Source organism: Tauraco erythrolophus, chromosome 7 (genome assembly GCF_009769465.1).
Source record: "Tauraco erythrolophus isolate bTauEry1 chromosome 7, bTauEry1.pri, whole genome shotgun sequence".
NCBI classification, from domain to species: Eukaryota; Metazoa; Chordata; class Aves; order Musophagiformes; family Musophagidae; genus Tauraco; species Tauraco erythrolophus.
This window is the reverse complement of record NC_141471.1, coordinates 45,383,469-45,404,949: the sequence shown is the minus strand read 5'-3', so window position 1 is coordinate 45,404,949 and position 21,481 is coordinate 45,383,469. Positions and strand designations below refer to the sequence as shown.

At 38.6% G+C, this 21,481-nt stretch overlaps 1 protein-coding gene across 2 annotated transcripts in view; it reads right to left on the bottom strand.

Annotated features, from left to right (window-relative positions):
- Positions 1–21,481, bottom strand: part of RBMS3 (RNA binding motif single stranded interacting protein 3) — a 721,097-nt gene that overhangs the window by 133,227 nt on the left and 566,389 nt on the right. For both annotated transcript variants that reach the window (XM_086614511.1, XM_086614510.1), the window contains 2 exons: positions 17,913–18,070; positions 7,335–7,414 (listed from right to left, as the gene is read on the bottom strand). In XM_086614511.1, coding sequence (XP_086470637.1) covers positions 7,335–7,414; positions 17,913–18,070 — 238 coding nt within the window. The remainder of the gene's footprint in view (positions 1–7,334; positions 7,415–17,912; positions 18,071–21,481) is intronic.

The following is a 21,481-nucleotide window of genomic DNA, read 5'->3' as shown; positions in this document are numbered from 1 at the left end:
ATCATCAACATCTTATATTTCTGGAAAAGCAGGCCTTAGACAACGTCAGCACTCTGTCTTCTCTCACACAAATTCCCTGAAGAGCTCAAACTATATGATTTAGCGCTGATGCACCTCTCCTAATATCTGAAATACAAATTAATCCAACTCATGCTCCTCCAAGAAATAAGTACATATCAGTTATTGGAGTTTACTGGGTAAAGATCTCATTTTGTATCCTGCTAGTTAAAGAGAGTCTTTATTTGAGCTAAATGGAAATGAGATCAAGTCTTGAGTAGACAGGGGAACTTTTTTTTCCTAGAAAGTATCCCTTAAAGTATCTTTAAAGAATATACAATCTTCAAATTCCAAGACATCTAGGAAATTTGAAATGGATCTTTGCAGCAAGACATGGAACGTGTGCTATGAAACCAGAAGCATCTACACAAATGTCAGCACAGCAAGGACAACTGAAGGTTACATAAACATAATTCTGAAGGGAAAAAAAAGGAGCTAAAGATAGAGAAACCTGTGTTGTTTAATGATCAAAAATGACACACTTCACATTTGAAATTCTCAAGAATGCCATGAAGCATTTTAAAGGCTGTCTTTGAAAGGAAGGAGGCAGTTCAATAAAGACTTGATTTCAGTTGGAATGACAACCTATAGGAGATCTGTGGCTGAAGAGTCGGTACAGGCTGGATTAACTACAAGCAATACTTGGCCGAGTACCAGAAGGAGGGCAAAGCCAGGAGCCTCTGCCGGCAGTGTGTGACAGTCACGGCTCTAAAGGGGAGAGCAGAACACACAGTACTGATGAGGTTGGCCACAGCACAGAAACCTGCATGAGCCACAAAACAAAGCCACAGAGACCTAAACAGGGAACTGCTTTCAAAGCAAAAAGGTTTGTATTTTCTACTAATTCGATATCTATCCTGTAGTGTCTTGGTTAGAAAGTCCATCTTTACAGCCTTCTCCTGCAAAGTCTGTGTGATCTTAAACATTTTGTGATGTCCAAAACATGAAACTCTATTTGCCTAGGGACACTCTCTTCTGACAGCTGTGTATACCACCGAGGCACCTCTTAACATTCAACATGACCCACACAACAGGTCCACAGAGCCCATTCTGCACTGGGCAGTTTGACAGAGAGACCTGAGCTGAGGACTGCTGCCTGCACCTTGCAGAGGATGTGGGAAGCAGCTGGGGTCCAAAGCAAGAGGAGCAACAGTGGCCTCATGGCCATCACCAGGACTCAGGCAGGACAATAATAGAAGGAATTAAAAATGTTAAACATGCATCAAAGATGAAGACTGGGAACTGATGGAAGTTAAAAGGATGTTTAGAGGGTTTGAGATGTAAAAGAAATTTCTGCTAACAATGACCTGAGCACGTGCATTCATGGAGCACAGAAAGTGAAAGATAACAGTGATTTCATAAAAAACTACAAACAGGAATTGGAAATAGGATAAAGAAATAGAAAATTTGTTACACAGGTCTTTTTTACAAAGGTCTTTACATGGATTGTATTTTCTGATACAGAAGGGAAGGATTTATATACTGTAGCGAGCAGATAATGAAAATATTTACAAAACTGAATTCTTAGAAGGTAGACAATATAAAAGATTCAGATAACATTAACGTCATACATGTTAAAGGAACTGAGGATACAAATGAGGGAATTTGGGTTTTTTGAATAAAGATTATTTCTGAGGATAACAATACGTAAAAGAAAAACCCCTTTTCTAACCAGCTCCATTGAGTACTACCAGTACCAAACATAGCAGAATGCCCTTTATTCTATTTAAGCTCCCTGTAGCACGCAACAAATGTTTTAAGCCAACTACAAAACAATATCTAGTTTCTACCTTTGGCTTCTGTTTCGTCTTGTTTAAAATGTCAAATACATACACATATTTACAGAGAGCGAGATAGAAAGACAGGGATATTTATAGTAATGTACCACTTACCCTGACAAAGTGAGGTAAACTCCCCAAGAACATAGTTTTGGACGAGTTTCTCAGTGTTTTATGAACGAGTTTCTCAGTGTTTTATGAATATAAATGAAGAAACAATGAAATAAAAAAATAAAGCACCAAACTAAGAGAAATGGGCTAAAAAGTTATAAACCAAAACATTTGAAGTTCATTCATTCAGCAAAACAATTTACAGCATCACTAATGAAAAACAAGATATCATTTGTTCATCCACTAAGAGAAAAAGGAGAACCGTTTAAAGTGTTGCTACTATCCATTGCACAGTTAACTGGAATACTGTTTTCTCATTACTATTTTAGCAACAATCTCCTAGAAAGCATGTTGCTCTAAATACATTATTCCATGTTCTAAGTCTACTTCTCTGAAGCAAAATTAAGTATTTGAATTTACTCTCCATGGTTGAAGAATCTAAGAGATGACCTAAGAGAAATATTTAAACTAAGGAGAGAGGCAGAAAATATCCAGTCATTCTGGTGAAATGAGTCCGTAAAAAGGCTGTGCTTCTGCCCTTTTCAAGAGAAAAATTCATGGCCAATAATTATTCAAGTAAGATATGAGGTATTTGCAAACACATCTCTATTGTTGATGATAATTTCTTTCTATTTAAGAGTTTCTGCTCTAGTAAAAGTCAGTCCCCAAATGCCACAGGTGCTTGTTACTTGTGGGGTTCTTAACCTACACAGGAATAGTACTTCCCTCTTCTTCCTTTTTGTCAGATATTTTTAACCTGGCATTAAAATTAGCAATAAAGCCACACAGAGCTACTATGAAAGAGGAAGATTCTTGACTGTGCATTGTATCATTCATGAGTCTCACTTTCTTGGAATTTTCCCTGAGACAGGAACAGGCCCAATGTTCTCTGACAGCCCAAAGTATTTACAAAGCAAATGAAATTTATGAAGTACTATAATGACTAGAAAATGCTGTGAGGGAGCATAATGGACGTAACAGAAGAGGATAATTACTGCAATTGGGGAGTGTTTCTGTGAAATTCTAGAGAGCGAAGTAAGAACTCATTAAGTCTTTGCATTTATTCAAAAAGAGAAAATTAAGTTTTCTTAAGACATCCAAGGATACTGGGAGCTGAACAAAAACTTTTGTACCCTAAGCTTGCCCATCCAAAGAGAAGTCAATTCGTCACTGACAGAAAAACTGGTAATTTTTACTCAAATTCAGTGATAGCAAAATGTGTTAGACTAGCAGGATTATATAAAAAGTCCCCTACTCACCAACAAAAAGACATGCAGCACTGAAAGACTGAGGGTGAGCTACCTTCATCATTAATAGTGCCCTTCACATCTTGATGGAGACATACAGTGCTAGAGTCTGATGCATTCAGTTACTGACTTCTCTTTCAGAGTGGCAATACGGGGCCTATACAATTGATTTCACGTGGGGTGCACTCTCTACAGGAAGAAAATATATCCAGTAGGCCCTAGTCTATTTAACTCAGAAAAGTAGTGCTGATAAAGCGAAAACAAAAACAAACATAAAAAAAACCCACTAAAAAAATAGTCACTCAAAGCTACTCTGAATATTTATGAAGTTCATACGGAATCTGCTAAGCATTGAGAATTTGCAGATTTCTGGAGACAACTGTACATTCTCAGTCTGGAAGAAATGCAAAGATGTTAACTCATTATTTATGGGACAATCAATTATTTTGTACTGTATATTTAAAACCGATCATGAAATGCTTATTAGTTGACAGGACAGTGGAGCAATTCCCTTTGGAATGGAACAAAGCCAAGGAGTTGGACAGAGAGGTGCCCTTACTGAGAATAATTCACTAACATAGACACAATAGTGCTCAATTTACCTAAGCATTACACATCTGACCAGCAAGATGTTTCAAGTGCCAGAAAATGACCTTTACATTGTCACTGGGTTGAAGCAGAGTGATCTGGAGCTGCAAGTTCTCAGCTCTAGAATTTTTAAGAGACAACAGATAGAAGTTGAAGTTAGAAAGACAAACAAGGAATGATATATTTTTGCCTTGGGAACATACAGAACACAGAGCCTCGGGAGGGCCCTGTGTGCCCTCCTTTCCTTGCAGATGCAACACGGCTTTACCCTTTCCTGCCATATTATTGGCCTGTTTCAGCTTAGATGTGTGACTCCTGGCTGGGCTCAAACATCCAGGTACCCAACAGCGACTTTTCTGTAATTTCTATCTCATTTCCAACAACAAAAAAGTACATCCAGTTAAATTTACATCTCATTTTCCAAAGAAACACTAGTTGGGAAAGAGCTCTGTATTCAAAATGAGGGTTTGAGATAACTCTTTGGGAGGATAAAACCAAGCCATGATCCATGGTTTATTCGTTGTGAAAGCCAGAGCCAGGATTCCCAGTCTTTATGATGGGCTGTCCAGCATCATGTTAAAACTACCTACTCTAGTCCTTCTTCCTGCCTGGTAACCAGGCACAATCCTCCCCACAATATGTGAACATTTTATCCTACAGACATCATATTCCCACACACATACATCCCACTGTGTCACCAGGATCACATCTCAGGAAACAACTGGGAAAGACAACATGGACGTAAGCTAGCTGCCAAAAACGGTTTGTCTGGTCCACAGTCCTGCTGCCTCAGGAACAAGGGTAGTAAAAAATGGCAGCAGCCAGGCTGATTTCTTTCCTGATGGGCCTCATGCAACCTTACATCAGCTGGCAAGCCTGAACTAGAATATAAGAGCTTGGGTGAGAAGAGATGTGGACAAAAATGTAAAACCCTCCCAGTTCACTGCTACGCCTGAAAGAAATCCAGCTGAAAATCCTAAATCAATTTAATTTAACCTTAAAAGGATTGATTAATTTTCTCTCGCAGTAAGATCATGTCTTTGAGCAATAGAGGTTAATAACAGATAATGTTGCATACTTCCGCTAATGTTCTCCGGTTCCTCATTTTTTAACTGAAATCCATAAAGAGGTCACAGCAATAACTAGAGATTATTTTCTTTCTATGCCAATTACTGAGATGCTCGAAGGATAAATTTCAGACTCTGATTGTGATTTTCCAAGTACACTAGGAGACTTGATTTTCCTTCCTTCTCCATGCAGGAAGATAAGCAACTGCCAGGAGGGGGATAAAGCATGACTCTTCTATCTTTGCTGAGAGGCTTAAATACAGGTTCATAGCACAGATGTATAAACTCGATAGAAGCACATACAGGAAACTACGTCAAGAAGAAGAAACTAGAACTGAATGGTTTTTGCAGTGGATCAAAAGTAAACAAATATGAGTGGCCAGTATCACTTGTATCACTTGAATTGACCCAACTGCTCAAGTGATCGTTTGTCTTCTGGCTTCTTAAGAAGAACAGGAATGAATACGAAAAATCTTTTAAATATGTATTTGAGGAGTGCCCTACTCTAATAATGAGACATAAATATTCTCTTTTATGTGGATCAAATACCCTACGATAATTCCTAATTATCAGTGTTTGGAGCTACAAAATCTGTCCTCCAAAAATGGATGACAAAATGAGATCTTGCAGATATTTAGTGTATAGTTGACTGAGTTCAGTTAGGGGTTCAGTGGCTTTGCCCCAAGATGCATTATGCTTTATCTGCATCTGAATGGTACTCGGGTAAATGAAAACTCTGAAAAAAAGTGACTTTCCAGGTCATCCTTGCAACTAAATGCCATCTGATCACAACAATCACAAGAGAAACACAGTAAACACTTTTCCCACATGGACATCTTCTTCAGGAAACGGAGAACTGGTTCATGTCCTTTAATTGAGAGAGCAGCAAAAGTTAGAACTATTAAAATCTAATTTCAGTGTATCTCTTGGAATAAAAGTAAGTAATTTTGCTATCTTATCAAGACTCCTATTTTGATGTCCCACATTGTTCATGTTGAATACGCAGTACATTCCTGAATAATTTAAAAATAATAAAAAAGAAAAAAAGAAAATTAATTTCAATTTCTAGCTTTCATTCTTCACCATGTAGCCTTTTTGCCTGAGGCACGCACTGTAAGAATATTCTACTTTATTTCTGGCTCAAATGATGTGTCCTCTCTGAGACAACCGAGAATGTGACCACGGAGCACACAAGGTTATAATGTTGAAGCTGCACTTACTGATTCCTTGCTATTCACACTCTTTCCATTGGGTGTTGCTATGATATTAAACAGATTACTACTGGGACTCAATGTATGCGTACAGAAAGGCATGCCAAAGGTTTAAGGTCTTTGCCTGTGTTGCTTTGCCCATTGTTCTACGCAGGCCGAGTCTGTTGTACTTCAAAAAGTTGGTGTTGTACTTCATTAGCTGGTGCTGAGAAAAATTGTCAGCGACTACTTTCGAAAAATAAATCCATAAAATGGAGTCTTCCAGCTTGTACTAAAAGTTTTACACTTTCATGAAGGTGATCTGACTAAAATTTATACGTACATTGCAGCATTCAATTACTGTACACAGCAGCTGTGCAGATGGCTCTTTTAATTAGAGTATTTAGTGTATCTTCTGCAGAAAGAACCAGGCAATGAAAAAGGAGAAATTTAATGAAAGTAACAAAAAATGGAAATAGTTTAATGAAAGTTAAAAAGAAAAAAGGAGAATAACTTAGGATGCAATTCTTGCAAGGATTTCCTGCTCTTTGAAGGTAGCTCTTTAGACAATCTGAGGGAGAAATCTTTGCAGATTTGTTGCCTCGGGAGGTCTTGTCAAGCACTAAGAATCAGGTAACTGATCACTAAGCTTTGCCCAGCTGATGACCACGTAGATGACAGCTGAAGACTTCAAAAGCAAGATACTGTCTGGAACTCAGTTTTTGATGGGGCATGGACACATCACTGAATGCATCCTATGGCTATCGTCAGAAAATGGCTGGATCACATTAAGTCATAGCACGTACAAATGCTATAAAATCACTTCATATCCGAAACATCCTGAGTTAGTAACACTAACTACTAACACCATGTAGTAACTGTAAAGAATACAAAGCTATTAAAATCAGAAATCCTGGCTATTTTTTAACCTATAATGCAGTTGCTGATCTAGTTATATTCCTCGGTTGTTAGAACAGCACCAGCATTTACTTATGTGGCCTTTGCTCGTATTGGAAAAAAAAATCACACACAATATATGTATTAAAAAGGAAAAAAATGCACTAAGACAACACGATTTTTATATATACTTAAATTTACTACTGTCAAACATAAATGCTTGAATAATACTAACTTGGGCAAGGAAGACGTTTTTAAGGGTCATAAATGATAGGCTTGAACCAGGAAAGCCCTCTTAGCAGGACCAGTAATACAAGCCACTCTCAACATAAATTCCAGCATTTCAATATTCTAAACTCTTCAGTGAATTTAAAATTTCATAATTATGGCGAGCCTTACCTGGTAGACCGGGTGGGGTTTTCAGATATTTGCCATTAAAATGTTGAATTACTACTTCACATTTTTCTGTAGACTCCATTCTGGAAAAGACAAGAGGGTGGGATGGGGGAAGAGGCAATGTGTGTTAGCAGACTTTTATGAAAGTGCTCAGTCAGCAAAAACAAAAAGCCAAAGGAGAAATAAAGGACAAGCACAGATGCTGCGAGAACTCTTCAAAGCTGTTCTTGCTGATTTCTGCAGAGAAACTGGTTGAGCTCATTATGGTACGGTGTGACTTGCAAGAAGGACCTGCCACCCTCAAAGCCTGCAGCTGCGCTCCCGGCTGTGTGTGAGCTGCAGCGATGTCAATGAACCGTCCCCTTTTGGCTCCGGGGATCACCCTGAACAAGGACATTCTTTATGCTCTCACGTGCTGCTTGGAAAGGCAAAGGACATGTTTCTAGATTCCTTGTGTACCTAAAATAACTTCAAATGGCATGAAAAAAAACCCACCAGGATTTGGAGAAGAACCCAGAGGATTAAGCAACAATTATTAAGGATTACAATGTTAAAAAGTAACCTGCAAAGATTGATTGTACAGCAAAATCAAAGACAATGCATATATTCCTATTAAACCACAAAGCTCAATTTTGGGTTAAAACAGTCATTCACATGTAATACTTGTAGGTGAAATGCCTTACTGTTCATCTTATATGACCTCGAGATAACTTTAAGCATTGAGTGAACTGGTACATATATTATTGAAGGAACTGTAAAGAATACAAAGCTACGAGTCAAGTCTCAAAGCACCGTTATACCACACCTGGGAATTCACCATTCTTTCAGGTCTTGTACACAGACTGCACGCTAGTCCAGAGAACAGTTGTCTTTGCTACAGAGTGAGCATAGAAACTTTAAAGAGAGGAAAAACAGGAAGCTAATAAGGAAGCAAAAAGCAAAATCATACGGCTTTTGTTTTTCTTAGAAAAACTGTGTTTAAAATCCATGTTCAATGCTCCTTCAATACACCAGTGCCCGCCTTCAGGTACTGTAAAATCACTCCACTGACATAAATATTGTCTACGTCTCACGAGTCTGGATCTTTTTAAAATGAATTTATCTACCACCCTTCCTGTCATGTGGTTTAAGGAAAGAGTAACATGCGTTCTGGGTGGCTCACATAGAGTTCAGAGCAGCAGTTTGTTTCCTGGGGTACAAGTTTGCCAGAGTTTAAAGGACCACACCACCATCACCAAAAAAAGAGAAAAAATAAAAAAATAAAATTAAAACAAATAATCCTGATTCCCAGATTAATACTCTGTGCAAATCAAAGCCTTTTGTCAGTTTGTTTCAGGTGGAATCATTACAAATTATTCCTTCCAGGTTTTATCACTGCATATCATGTGGGCTGGGCTATTTCTACACACACAAAGACAGCAACTTAGATTGTTCACTTTGGCTTCATTCAGATTTAACTAAGTGAATGTCTATACTGAGCCTTTAGAGACTCTTGTCTCTGAAAGAATAAATGCAATAAAAGTCTGTTTTCTGTAGCTGCAGGCGCTTAGTGTCAAACCATGTTATGTTGCACCACACAGCAGTGACAATTTCATTTTAATACATGGGGTACATTTTAAGCAGCCAAAGCAGCCCCTGCAAAGAACGCAATATATAAGCTGCCAAGTGAAAGAGACTCAGTGCACTTCATGCATTTTATGTGGGAAGAGAACAAAAGCGAAACCCACAGTGTTTTGGGATAAAAAGGCCATCATTCGAATAGCACTCTGAAAAAGAATGTGCACATTTTCTTCTCAAGTTTCACAATTAACGGCTCTCAGATGCCATTGCTAGCTATCTAAGCTGGCACACGCTTCGCTTGAAACCGACACTGGCATTATTGACTGAGTGTGAAAAGGCAGCACAATAGACAAAGCCGTCTATACGCGCTCCCCTCAGATGTGCTGCTGAGTGACAACTGCACCCATCCTGCCTCTCCCCTACCTGAGTCCCCGCGTGCTTTCCGCAGCGTGGGCCTGTAGGGTAGACCTTCCACTCGGCCACGCCGAGACCGGCCCAGCAGCTGCTCACTAATCAGGCTTGTGTCTACCCTGGGCCACCTACCTATGAATTATAATTTTCACTTGCCCACGATACCTGTTTTTTTAAGAAATAACCCTTTCAACTTGTGTTCGTCAGGCTGGTTAGCTCACTGACTGGTTGGGAACAAGGGAGGCAAAGTAACCAGAGATATTACTAAAATAGTCCGATATTTGCCATCACAAGACCCTGGGTTTAGTTTATTTAAAATTCCCATCAACATCAGCCTCTTAGGTGGCAATTCCTATGGCGGGTGCCTACCCATAAGCTGAACCTATCTGCACACACCGATTCAGACAGTGCTCTTTCTGTTCTTGCTTGGTTTAGCCATAAAGACTAGCCATACCTGGGAAGAGGCCCAATAAAAGTACACTTTTCCTAGGTCCACGCTAATAAATTCTACCTACTTTTCCTTCAAAAAGCCGTGGCGCTTCTCTATGGTAGAGCATGTTTGGAAACTTGGGGGAGATGGACAAAACATGCTTTTTGTCATGAATTTATTCTTCTCCTCTGAGACAGAAATGTTTCAAACATTGGTTGAGACTGATATTTAAGCAAAATAACAAAAAATAACAAAACTGTCATTAGCAGGAATGTTACATATTCAAAGTTAGCCTCCAGGAGACAGGTTTTCTACAAAAGAATGTCATTAGAGCACAGGTAAACTTGGGGGAAAAGCACTCTTAAAACCATTTTTTTAGTGTTGTTTTTTTTTTTTTCATAATTGATAGAACAAAGATTATAAATAATTATAAATTATTATAAATTACAATATGCAGGATAAAAGATAAAGATATTAGATGCTCCAAAACCTTCTATTGAAAGACACAGATATTCAATCCTCCTGCTGGAATGTGGAGGACATCAGCTTCATATAGCAATAGAAATTTACTTCTGATCAGATCGTTCACAAAGTATCATTTTCAACTTCCCTTCACAGTATGTTTTTGGTGCTGATCCTAAGAGGATCTTAGATAACAATTCATGTTTAAATGCAATTTGGAGATAACTATCATGCACGTGAGTATCACTTTGAATCAGGGAATGCACTGCAGAAAATATCAAAGTCACAGGCCAGATTCTTATGATATTTTTATGGGTACAGATAATGATCTAAAACAAAGAAACTAACAAAACTATAAGAATTTATTTTCACCTGTGTCTATATATCTCCATGTTCTGGAAACTAAGTTGTAAAGTTCTCAAATACAAGATGAGTAACTAGACTGTCTATATTTTATCCAATTGGAAAGGAAGCAAATTTTAAAAAATCTGAAAAGTAAGACTGTTTTTATTATATTTTTCTAGCCATAGATTGCAAACTTTTAAGATATTTCAAAATAATTAGTAAAAGAACAAAAAAATTGGGGATGCTTAAGCAAGTATCCCCAACCGAATAATTTGATGTTCACATCTTGCTATTAAGCATTTCTTTTAGATCATTGAAAAAATGTATATTACTCTCTCTACAGACCATAGTGGCTCCAAAGTAGTCATTATGTGTTGTTATAAGTAATAGGGAATGTTTACCATGAAAAAAAAGGAAAAGGTTGAGTTTTTTTTAAAAAGAACTAAAGCTCTTATACATGCTTATTATAAAGAATGATACAGTGTCAAGAAACAACTTCATAAAATTTATATACAAGGAATAACATGATGATTACATAATTATTACATGAGAAATGTTCAGTACCATGTAATTACCAGTTAGTGGTAAAATGTGGGTTTGGTTTACATATACCCTGTAGTCACTTTGCTTAATAATAATAATAATGTAAATGAAAATCAAGACTATATATTTTATATCCAGAGTAAATCATAGAATCAGAATGGTTTGGGTTGGAAGGGACCTTAAAGACCATCTAGTTCCAACCCCCCTGACATGGGCAGGGAAACCCTCCACTACACCAGGTTACCCAAAGCCTCATCCAACCTGGCCTTTAACACTTCCAGGGATGGGGCATCTACAACTTCTCCGGGCAGCCTGGTCCAGAGTCTCACCACCCTCAGAGTGAAGAATTTCTGCCTTAGATCTAAGGGAAATCTCTCTTTCAGTTTAAAGCCATTGCCTCTTGTCCTATCACTACATGCCCTTGTCAAAAGTCCCTCTCCAGCTTTCTTGCAGGCCCCCTTTAAGTACTGGAAGGCTGTTAGAAGGTGTCTCCAGAGCCTTCTCTTCTCCAGGCTGAACAATCCCAACTCTCTCAGTCTGTCTTCATAGAAGAGGTACTCCAGCTCTCTGATCATTTTCATATATTTAAAGATTAAATTGTTACTATCACATTTATGTTATGATCAGCGTACAGATATTATTGGGGTTTTTTATAAAAGCAGGAATAATAAATCATGGGGGGCAATGTTTCTTTACTATTTAAGGCATTTTAAAACATGGAAGTAGGTAGGTAGTAGCAATATTATACAGTAGAGTCATCCAAAGAACTGAAGTCATAGTTAGAATACACACCAGAGTTGTGACAAGAACCAAATAAATTTGAAAGAGAAATTAGGGAGAAACATTTAACTGCAAGGAAGATGATCCACTGGCACACAATAGATAGAAAAGAGGTGGCTTTTTTTTTTCTGGTTGATGTCTTCAAATCACTTCTGAAAGTTGTATTTTACTAAAAGACAAGTGTCATCTCAATATTAGGTAACTGGGAGTACTTCAACTGCCTGTGATTTGAGAGAGGTCGGGGAAAATGATCTTCAGGTTTTAAATACCCTAAATCTACAAAATAAGTTTGGTTTATATGAGGTTTTCTTAGCACCTCCTATGTTCTACTCTTCATCCTTATATGGTAATGTGTTCACTAATTAATTTATTTTGCTAATTTAGTTCCAGGCATTCTAAGACTCTGATATGGCTACAACCTCTGATTTTCTTTTCTCCTGCAACTGGCTTAGGTATCTTATGTCCCCAACTTTTCAGCTGGTAAGATGTTGCTTCAAGATGCTTGTTCTTTTTGGTTTGAATCAATTTTATGCTGGAAAACTGTTCCCTTTGACATTTACAGCCTACGGAGAGATATTAATTTTGACAAGTTCTCCTGATAGCTCATAAATTATATCCTTTCCCAACATGTCTTGCCTGTATATTCTTCATGTTCAGTCCTGTTTGCATGAACAACAGGAGATTGTTTACTATCTCAGATGAATACACAAAGTCTGCAGAAACCATTCTAGTGAGGACAGGATAGGGTCCTCTTCTCTGGGGATATGGTTCATACTATACCTCGCAACACGACCCATTATGTCAAGGTGACTGTTCTGAGCTGCCTGAGTGAGTATCTCTGCACAGGGCTATAGTGTTCTAGACAGAGAAACCTCTTTCTTTGTTTCAGAAGAAATTCAATATAACTAAATGACACCTACATTATCCTGAAAAACCCTGAAAGGTGCGCAGCTTCCTTTGAGGAAAAGAGAATACAAATTAAAGACTTGGCTCTCTCTTTTGCTTCAGTGGAAACTGGAGCACATCCATGTCTACTGAAAACCATGCAAAACTTCTATAAATAGAATAATGATCCTGTGGGGACTCAAAATCTTTTTTCCCATTTTCTGTTGCTCTCTTTCAGTCAAATACTGTTTCCAAAGACTAAACTTAAGACACATAAAACAGAGATAAGCAGGAGATAAGTTTATTAAAAAACATATGCAGGCAGAGAAAAGCATCCCATTGAAAGCTCTTCCAGAAGAACAAGGTAAAGAAAAGACAAGGATGAAGCCCAAACTCCCAACAATAAAATGGGTAAATGCCCCACTACAGATCCCCCAGCTCCGTCAAAAAGGGATGGAAATATCTCCTTGCTATATATTTTTGCTCTGAGATGATAGAGACAGCTAATGGAGAATCTCTTGACTTTGGTCATTTGCTGGGAAGAGCATCATAACATTCTTTTATGACAGTTTGTGTTGGACAAATTTTCTCATGTTACTGGAAAAGAATAGCATGAACACACAGTCATTTCCACCTAGACCCAGGCTGATTTATGCTACTGTCTTCACGGTCTCAGGTTAAGTATTATACTGGTGCCCGCCAGCAGTGCAATACTTGACTGTCTGACTGTCAGCATTTCCATCATAAATTTCTGTTTTCAGAGGCTTATGACTTCGTTGTAAAATGTCGCTCGGGGGGTGAATCTTGCAAGGTCGTTTTAAGTTACAAGACAGCAAACAAAATAAAAAAGTTAGTGGTTTCTAACTCTTTCTTTGCACTTTATCATTTAAAAGGTCCTATAAAACGCTTGCTCCACTGTTCAGCTGACTATGGTACATGTATGTATGGTATTATTAATATTACTATCTCTATAGGGAGGATACTTAAATAACACTTGAATAGTATTTTACTTTGCAGTTATAAAATGCAATTTTTATTTCACTGATTCAGTGGTATCAGTAAGTCCCTCCCCAAGGTATATACCAATGCCTCCTTGCCCTCTTTTCCATGTTCCAAGGAGTTCTTCAGTTAAACTCACAGTACCTCAGGCTTGGATTATGAAAACTGCTCAGCTAAATTATCTGGTGGCTCCTAACTTTCCTTGTTCCTCCCTCTTCACCTTTAAGGGCTTCATATCCTTTTTCATGTTATGGAGTCCCACCGATATTTGCCCCGGGATCCTGTCCCACCTGCCCCTCTCTGGAGTTTGCTTCTCCCTGAAAGTGCAGCTCCATGTCTGGCAATTTTCTTAGGGATGTACTGAGTCTACCAAAATGTAGTCCAGGTTGCAATGCCAGGTGAAAATATGAGGGTCTGGGAGACAGATAACATTCTCCTGCAGACTTCCCCAGCACCCTGCAGTGATGTCGTGAGCCCCTTCCAGGGAGGCCTTTCCATGGAAATTTATCACCACAGGCACTGGATTATTTTACAGATATCTCACAAAGTCTTTGGGGCATGTTGGGATTTCCAGTTTCATTTGAGATATCCAATTATAAAGTGATTTCCTGTGTAAGATATAGGATGTGACAGATTATTCTTCCGACTGAAAGTAGGAATGATCCTCATAATATCTGAGCCTGCGCTACCGTCCCAGATGATGGATTTGTTCAAGCTAAATTTATAGCACCTTTTCAACTGCCTTCAATTAAGCCCTTGAATAAGGAAGAAAAAAAGCATTTTCCCACTTCACAAATGCATCCTTAAACTGCCTGGATGTTCTCTATCCCTTGGTGCTGCTGACACTTCTCTGCCTCCAAAGCATCATCATCACTGATTCTCTGAAATCTCCCTCTGAATACTCTACCTTTCATTTAGCAAAACAGCACCGCTGCTTTGGCTCCACTTTGATTGTGTTACTTCTTCCACCTTAACATCTGGAACTCACCCTTTACAGGCCTGTGGAAAGGCAGGTCTTCCAGCACGTAGTTACCTCTTTATAAGTAACAACACATCTTCAGGATGAAGTTAAGTATTTCCCTCCATGCTTTCAGTACCTTCTCCTATCCATTAATTCCAGCCTTCCTCAAAGACTCTCTCACTTACTACCTCTGATCTGCTTTTTACTCACACCAACAACTATATTGCTAACATCCTGTTCGCAAAACTGAAATCATAAGAGATCAGCTTTAAAATTATATCCTGAAAAAAGTCTTCAAATTAATTTTCTGTGGCTTTTTTTCCTTTGATTGTTTGTTTGTTGTTTTTTTTTTTTTTTTGAGGATGAAAGACGATGCTATTTTTCTAAGCTCTGAGGAATCCACTTCAACTTTTAAAATGAAAGATCAGAAGCTGAAGTCATTAGATGACTCCCAGAAACAGGGACTTAAGAGAACCACCTAAAATTTTAAGTCTTGTGATGAAATCCGTATGAGGGCAACACTGCGTCATTCCCTCATTCGACATGCAATCTTACAACAGATTGAACTCAAAGCTTCACATCCGCACTGCCTCCTTTATCCAATTCCCTACTTCTAGTAAGTATTTCCTCCCCCTCCTCCTCCTCTTAATTTCTCTCTCTGCTATACGATAGGTTGTGTTTAGTCCCAGCTTCTGCTTGCTGGCCTCAGCAGAAACCCACACTGCCAAACGACAAGAGCAATGCAAGCGCCGCAGAATGCCAGCTCCCACGGAGAGCCTGGAGCCAGGTAGCACGGCTTTGAAGCATAAAGCACGGGCAAGGGGTGAGGCAGAGCTGGGTGCCCAGAGGTTATGGCAATTCCCTTTCAACTGGATGGACTTCTGTGGAGCCATAGTCAGAATCTAAAGCTTCCCTTCTCTGGCCCCTTGCTCATAACTCTCCTCCCCAAAATCTCCCCTGGGGCATACCTAGTCACAGTCAGGTTCAAACCACAGTGAAATGCTCTGGAAAGTTTCGGGAAAATCTGTTCAGTTGCTTTTGAGCGACGCAAAAGAGAGGAAATACTTTCACGTCTTAAAAAAGAGACCTAGCTTTGTACGGGAATACTTTAAAGGAGGCTGAACTCTAATGTGGCCAGACATTACTTGAATAATTTTGATCCAAGAACATTTGAAATTATCTGGGTTATAAATGATTAAGTAGCCACCTGTAGTACTATGAAACTGATAATCATATGCATTTAGGAGAAAAACCCGACAAAAGCTGTCTACCGTGAGTCTTTACTTCGGTTGCTTTTTGAATACACTTATTTCGAGATTGACTATTCACATAATTGAGCAGAATCAAAAAGTGATTTTTAATCATCATAGCGCTTAATTAATAACTTTGAAACACCAAATTGCAAAATTGCTGTATGCTGCATCATTTTAGCATATGCAAAGTCAACTTTTTCTCCTGTGCTTCTGTGGCTCAGTTAAGAGCTACAGTAAGCAGCATGGCACATTCCACAAGCAGGCAAGATATACTGCGATAAAAGGACCCAGGTCAGAAGGTATAACAGCCAGCATCACCACATGGGTTGCTGATCTGAACTTCTGAAATCTTATCTGGACTGAAATACAGCTGTCATTCCCTACCTGTACTGCATTTATACCCACTCAGCATGAGCTCCCACTGTAGGTACACTAGAACCTTCATGACTTCAAGCAAAGCTAAGCAAATTCATCTGTTTGGATTAACATGCAGGAAAAAGATACCAAATAGCACTTTATGCCAAAACGAAGGTCAGGTGGTCATGTAATTAAAGCTTGTATTGATAATTCTGCAAAGACAAGAGTCAGCATTCCACTATGGATCTAAATTCCTGGATTAACTCTGGCCTCATTCAAGTCTATGGGAGATCTGCTCTATACTTTGATGGAGCAAATGTTTTACCCCTCCGTCGTTTGCTTGGTGAATTACACAACCTTCATGTTGGATCACTAAAGGTTTCTTGAAATATGCCACATAATTAAATACATTTCCACAAACAAAGTCATTTTTTAAAAAATGCAAGTTTATCCATGAGTTACATTAATCTATATTAGTGAACTAGAAAAATTCATGTTATTATCTGCAAGAATGCGTAAGGAACAGTGTGCCATCTTTCAGCGTAAATGTTTTGCCTTTTTCCATTTGAATTCAGACAGTATTATCTTAACATTCTTCGTGCATGATGATCTTGCACATCAAGGACAAAGGTAACACTACAATGTCACTTATCTTGCAAGCTACCTTTTTATCATACGGTACCTCATTTCAACTCAGTGGTGTTATGACACTAACAGGAACGCCACGATATACCAAGATATGGTGTATTTCAAAGAAATTCACAAGATGACTAAGTCATTTTTCCTCCTTTAAAAAGCATAATGTTATGAATATTCTGTAGAAACAAAGATTGAGGATTTTTTTTTCTTTTCTTTTGAAGCAGAATACTGATTTACAGCACAATTCCAAATTTCTCTTCATATTTGCTTTTTCAATACCTTTCTATATAGCTCTTTATTCTGTGTTTTTTCAAAAGAATTATTTGATTTAAGAATGTTTCAAGCTGAAGAGAATCTATGTAAACATTCCCTGAGAGTAAACATGGAAACTTGTCTATCTGTACTGACAATGAAGTACATGGTAATAATATGTTGCCCATTCTGTCTAAAATATCTGACTACTCTGACATGGGTTGTTATATGCAAATATTTCATCTCTAAGCTCTTCTCACAGGCTTGAGTTCCCTGCAGCTTTCAAGGAAGCCACGTTTCTTCAGTTACAGTTTCTCCTCTTTGCTCTTCCAACTGCTAAATTTACTTTTTCCTGTTGCAAAGTCTTTGCTAAACATTTAAACAGTTTCTTCACCAAGTGTGTGCTTTTGGCTGTAGGACATTTATTATTATCCAAGCTTGGTACTGCATGCATAGCCCACTATTCCTACTGATTTTTATTTACATATACAACCATACAATGAACTATTTTTTAGAGCAATGAAATGAACATCCATCTGCATTGGTATTCTTCAGCCCAGTGGAAAGAACATACACACAATCTGATAAAGGTGCTGCTCTGTATTTTCCATAGCTATGAAGCTTCAGAGTTACAGAATAGACAGCATTTGCAAAGGACCAAAGCCAAAAACTGTGCATGAATCGAAAAAGAGTAAAGGTTTCACCTGGCAAAGCCGACTCCTCTGCTGACTCCATTAGCATCTCGTAATATTCTGGTGGAAATGACATGCCCAAAGGGTTTCAGCATATTCTCCAGCTCCTGCTCATCCATGGAAACGGGTAAATTTGAGATGTATAGATTTGTGGGATCTTGCTCTTGTTGCTATGACAGAATAAGAGAAATATCCTCAGTTAAGCTTAGCACAATAGAATAGCCTATGGTTCATACAACAAGGGCTACTCAAAATAGGACCAAGCCAAGAATTTACAGCTGCATTACAAGCAAAGCTGGACAATTTGTTCATGATGACAACACGTTTGCCAAACTTCTGCAAACTCTCATGCATGTACTTAATTCTGTGCGTGACTGCTCTTACTGAACTCAGTGACACTACTAATTTATAGAAAATTAGTCTCATGCACAAGCGTTCTTGGGTTGTGTCCTAATTCAGCAAACAGATCAAGAAGAAGACATGTATTCCACAAATGTACTCACTGTTAACATAAATAAATAAAGAAAACTCAACACATGTTTTAAGCAGATGTGCTTTCCAGCCTGCAGACTTCCCATTCAACCTGTTCATCATGAGCAAGGTTGGTTGAAAACACAGAACGCTTTCCATAATATCTTTTTCCCTACCAAAAATGTCTTGGTTGATAACATGTAACAAGACCTAACTGGGTAGGGGGAGTTCTGCAGTTCAATCTAAGGGCCTGGTGAGATAGGTCACGTGTTTATTCTCAGATTGAATTGAAATATCTTATAAAATAAATCCTGTAACATGAATAATGGAGAAAACAAATTTAAGACAGCTTTCTTGTTCTTTTTCGGATTTTTAGGCTAAACTTTCTATTTGGCAACCATTCCAACTTCTGTTCTTGCTTGCCAAAATACTGCAAAGAAAAATGAGAGAGACATATATGCTGTATGTAAAATAAGTGTATTAAAGCTGTAATAAAAACCTTGTCTACAGAAAACTAGGTCTTGATCACATTAAATCAATTTAGTTAAGCTCTTGCAAATTTTTATGGCTCTGGTTCCATTTTCATTGATAACAAGCTTTACATAATATTTGATCACCTGTCAGTACAAGCCTGATCGGGATCAGGCATGACTACATAGTTTTAGCTAATTCTTAATAACCAAAATATAAGATACAATCTTTATCCTGTGCAGTAAGCCAGACAATACCTTATCTGACAAAGTCTTCTGAGACAGATTTTTGGATTCTTTTTCATTGCACATTTTAACGGGCAGAATTAATTCGTACTTGTTCAACACTGAGATTTATATGATGACAATATTACCTTTTTTTGCTGTGAAGTGTCCTAAAACCAGATTAATAATCTTGCAGCAGCACCACAACCTTACATTGAAGAAATTACACACAGTCCTGCAGCCATCTGCCCTGGCTTAACTAAACTAGTTTCAAATTACACTCCATTAAAATCGGTGCAGATGGGTCTTGTCAAACACAAAGAATCACACGTCCTATTTCTAGAAGACATATGAAGACAGACCAGAAGCAAGATGTCTGCTCCATCCCTGCCTTGCACATTCAAGACCTCGAAAATGGAAGAAGAAATCGTTTCAAGCCGTGATCCATAACCCTCATCTTTACAGGGACAAGAATGACTAAACAAAGTCTAGCTTAGCTAAACACCAGAATCAAAAGTCAAGAAAGTTTTCAGTTTCCCTTACCCCAGGCTCAAGGGAAATTTTAGCCTTTTTGGATGTGAAGAAAAGCTGCAAATGGATACCCCAAAGGGTCCAAAATCAGGAGGCGTGTAATACTGTTTTACTGCATAATTTGGATTCTGACCCAAGAGCTGTGAACACTTGCCTTTGGACATATTGCTTAATGCCCATTGCATTCTAGCTTTGCATCTCCATTACCCCACAAAACAACACATTACCATGCAGGTTGAATTCCCCACTATTTCACAAAGCAGAAATAAAAGAACAAAGTAGACACATTTTCAGGCTGCTGTCCATAGAAATGTACCCAGTTATTACCACACCTTACAGTAAGGGGCAGAGGAGAAGAAAACCACACACAAACAGCGAGCCTACTGCAAATTGAACTGAAAATACCAACTCCAAATCTAGAAACATTCTTTCCCTTTCCAGTCATCTTGCTTTCTCTCACTTCAGTTTACATTCATACAGATCTGAAAGTTAGTTCCTCTCTGTTAACCAAAAGATATCAGTGAGGGGTCAGAACTGGTACAATATTGACAATGCAAAGAAAATCATGAAGAGTCCTGGAGGGGAAGTAGGCGAGAAAAAAAGAGGAATATGAGCTTCAAATCACACTTTTAGCTTTGGGAAAAACAAACAAAACCCCGAAACATTTTATTTCTCCTTTTTTTTTTTTTCCCCACGTTTTTCCCCTTTTCTGTATGCAAACTATTTAAGTTTTATTGCTTGCTACATTTTTTTTCCCTGCACAGGCCACAGAAAAGAAGGAAAGATATAGGAGATTAGGAAGCATCTTCAGTGTTACTAAGTACTTTGAAAACGTGAGCAATGGAGGCAGTTAGAGCAGAGGCATTACAGAAGCAAATCAAAGTAGAAAAGTTTGCAATTCCAATAGGCGGTTTTTCAGAATCTCATTGTTATGCAAACCTCTACCCGTTGATTGGTTAAGGACTTTGATTAATCAACCAGTCGGTGGTCAGCGATTGACATTCCTTGTCAATATTTAGAAAATAACCTAACAGCCTTATGCAGATGAGATCCCCATAGCCAAAGCACAGACTAATACGGAAAAAGCAAAGTTATGCATCAACACCTGCACAACAGCCTTTGCTTTCACTGAAGCAATTCAGTCACGCAGAATATTAAAATAAGAACTTTTCTTTTGACTACTCAGTTTTCAAGCTGGGGCAAACAAATAAAATAAATAAGAACCACTGCCAATGTGTCTCACTTCTGGAGTAGGAACACATAAGCCTTTTAACTGTGTTAGAGATTAAATGCCGTTGTTTTAAATACCCGTGGAAAGTTTAGCTACACTCTGAGGATGAATGAAAGACTAGCAGGCCATAGTCACTCTCTCACAAGGATTTACCAAGCCTATCTTTTATCAACATGATAAACAAGAGCTGCAAGCAGAGAGAGACGGATGACGCTGCTCATGCCACCTCCACAACACAACAGTGTTTTCTAAGAAAGGAAGAAAATTCCACCTTATTTTCCTTACTATACAAATATAACATTTAGAGAAATACTCCTTTCCTTTACAGAGGAATATCACCCCACTGAAGCCATATCTCACACCACAAACTGAAACAAGATGAAATGCTTTCCCAGCCACGACGCCTGGAGCTGAGCAAGCTTTACAGAAGCGGTGCGGAGTCTGGCTGCCCTGCCACCGCGCAGACAGACCCCACGGCCACCTACCCTCGTAAACCCCTGTTTCTCAGGCTCGACCTCTGCTCCCAGCCTCTGGCACTGGGCTCCTCATGATCTTTTTTCAGTTGTGCAGGGATCCCCTCTGCAGCATGGAGGTGCTGACACATGCTCCTCGTTTTGCCTGAGCCTTTTCATCCCAGATTCCCCAAGCTCCTG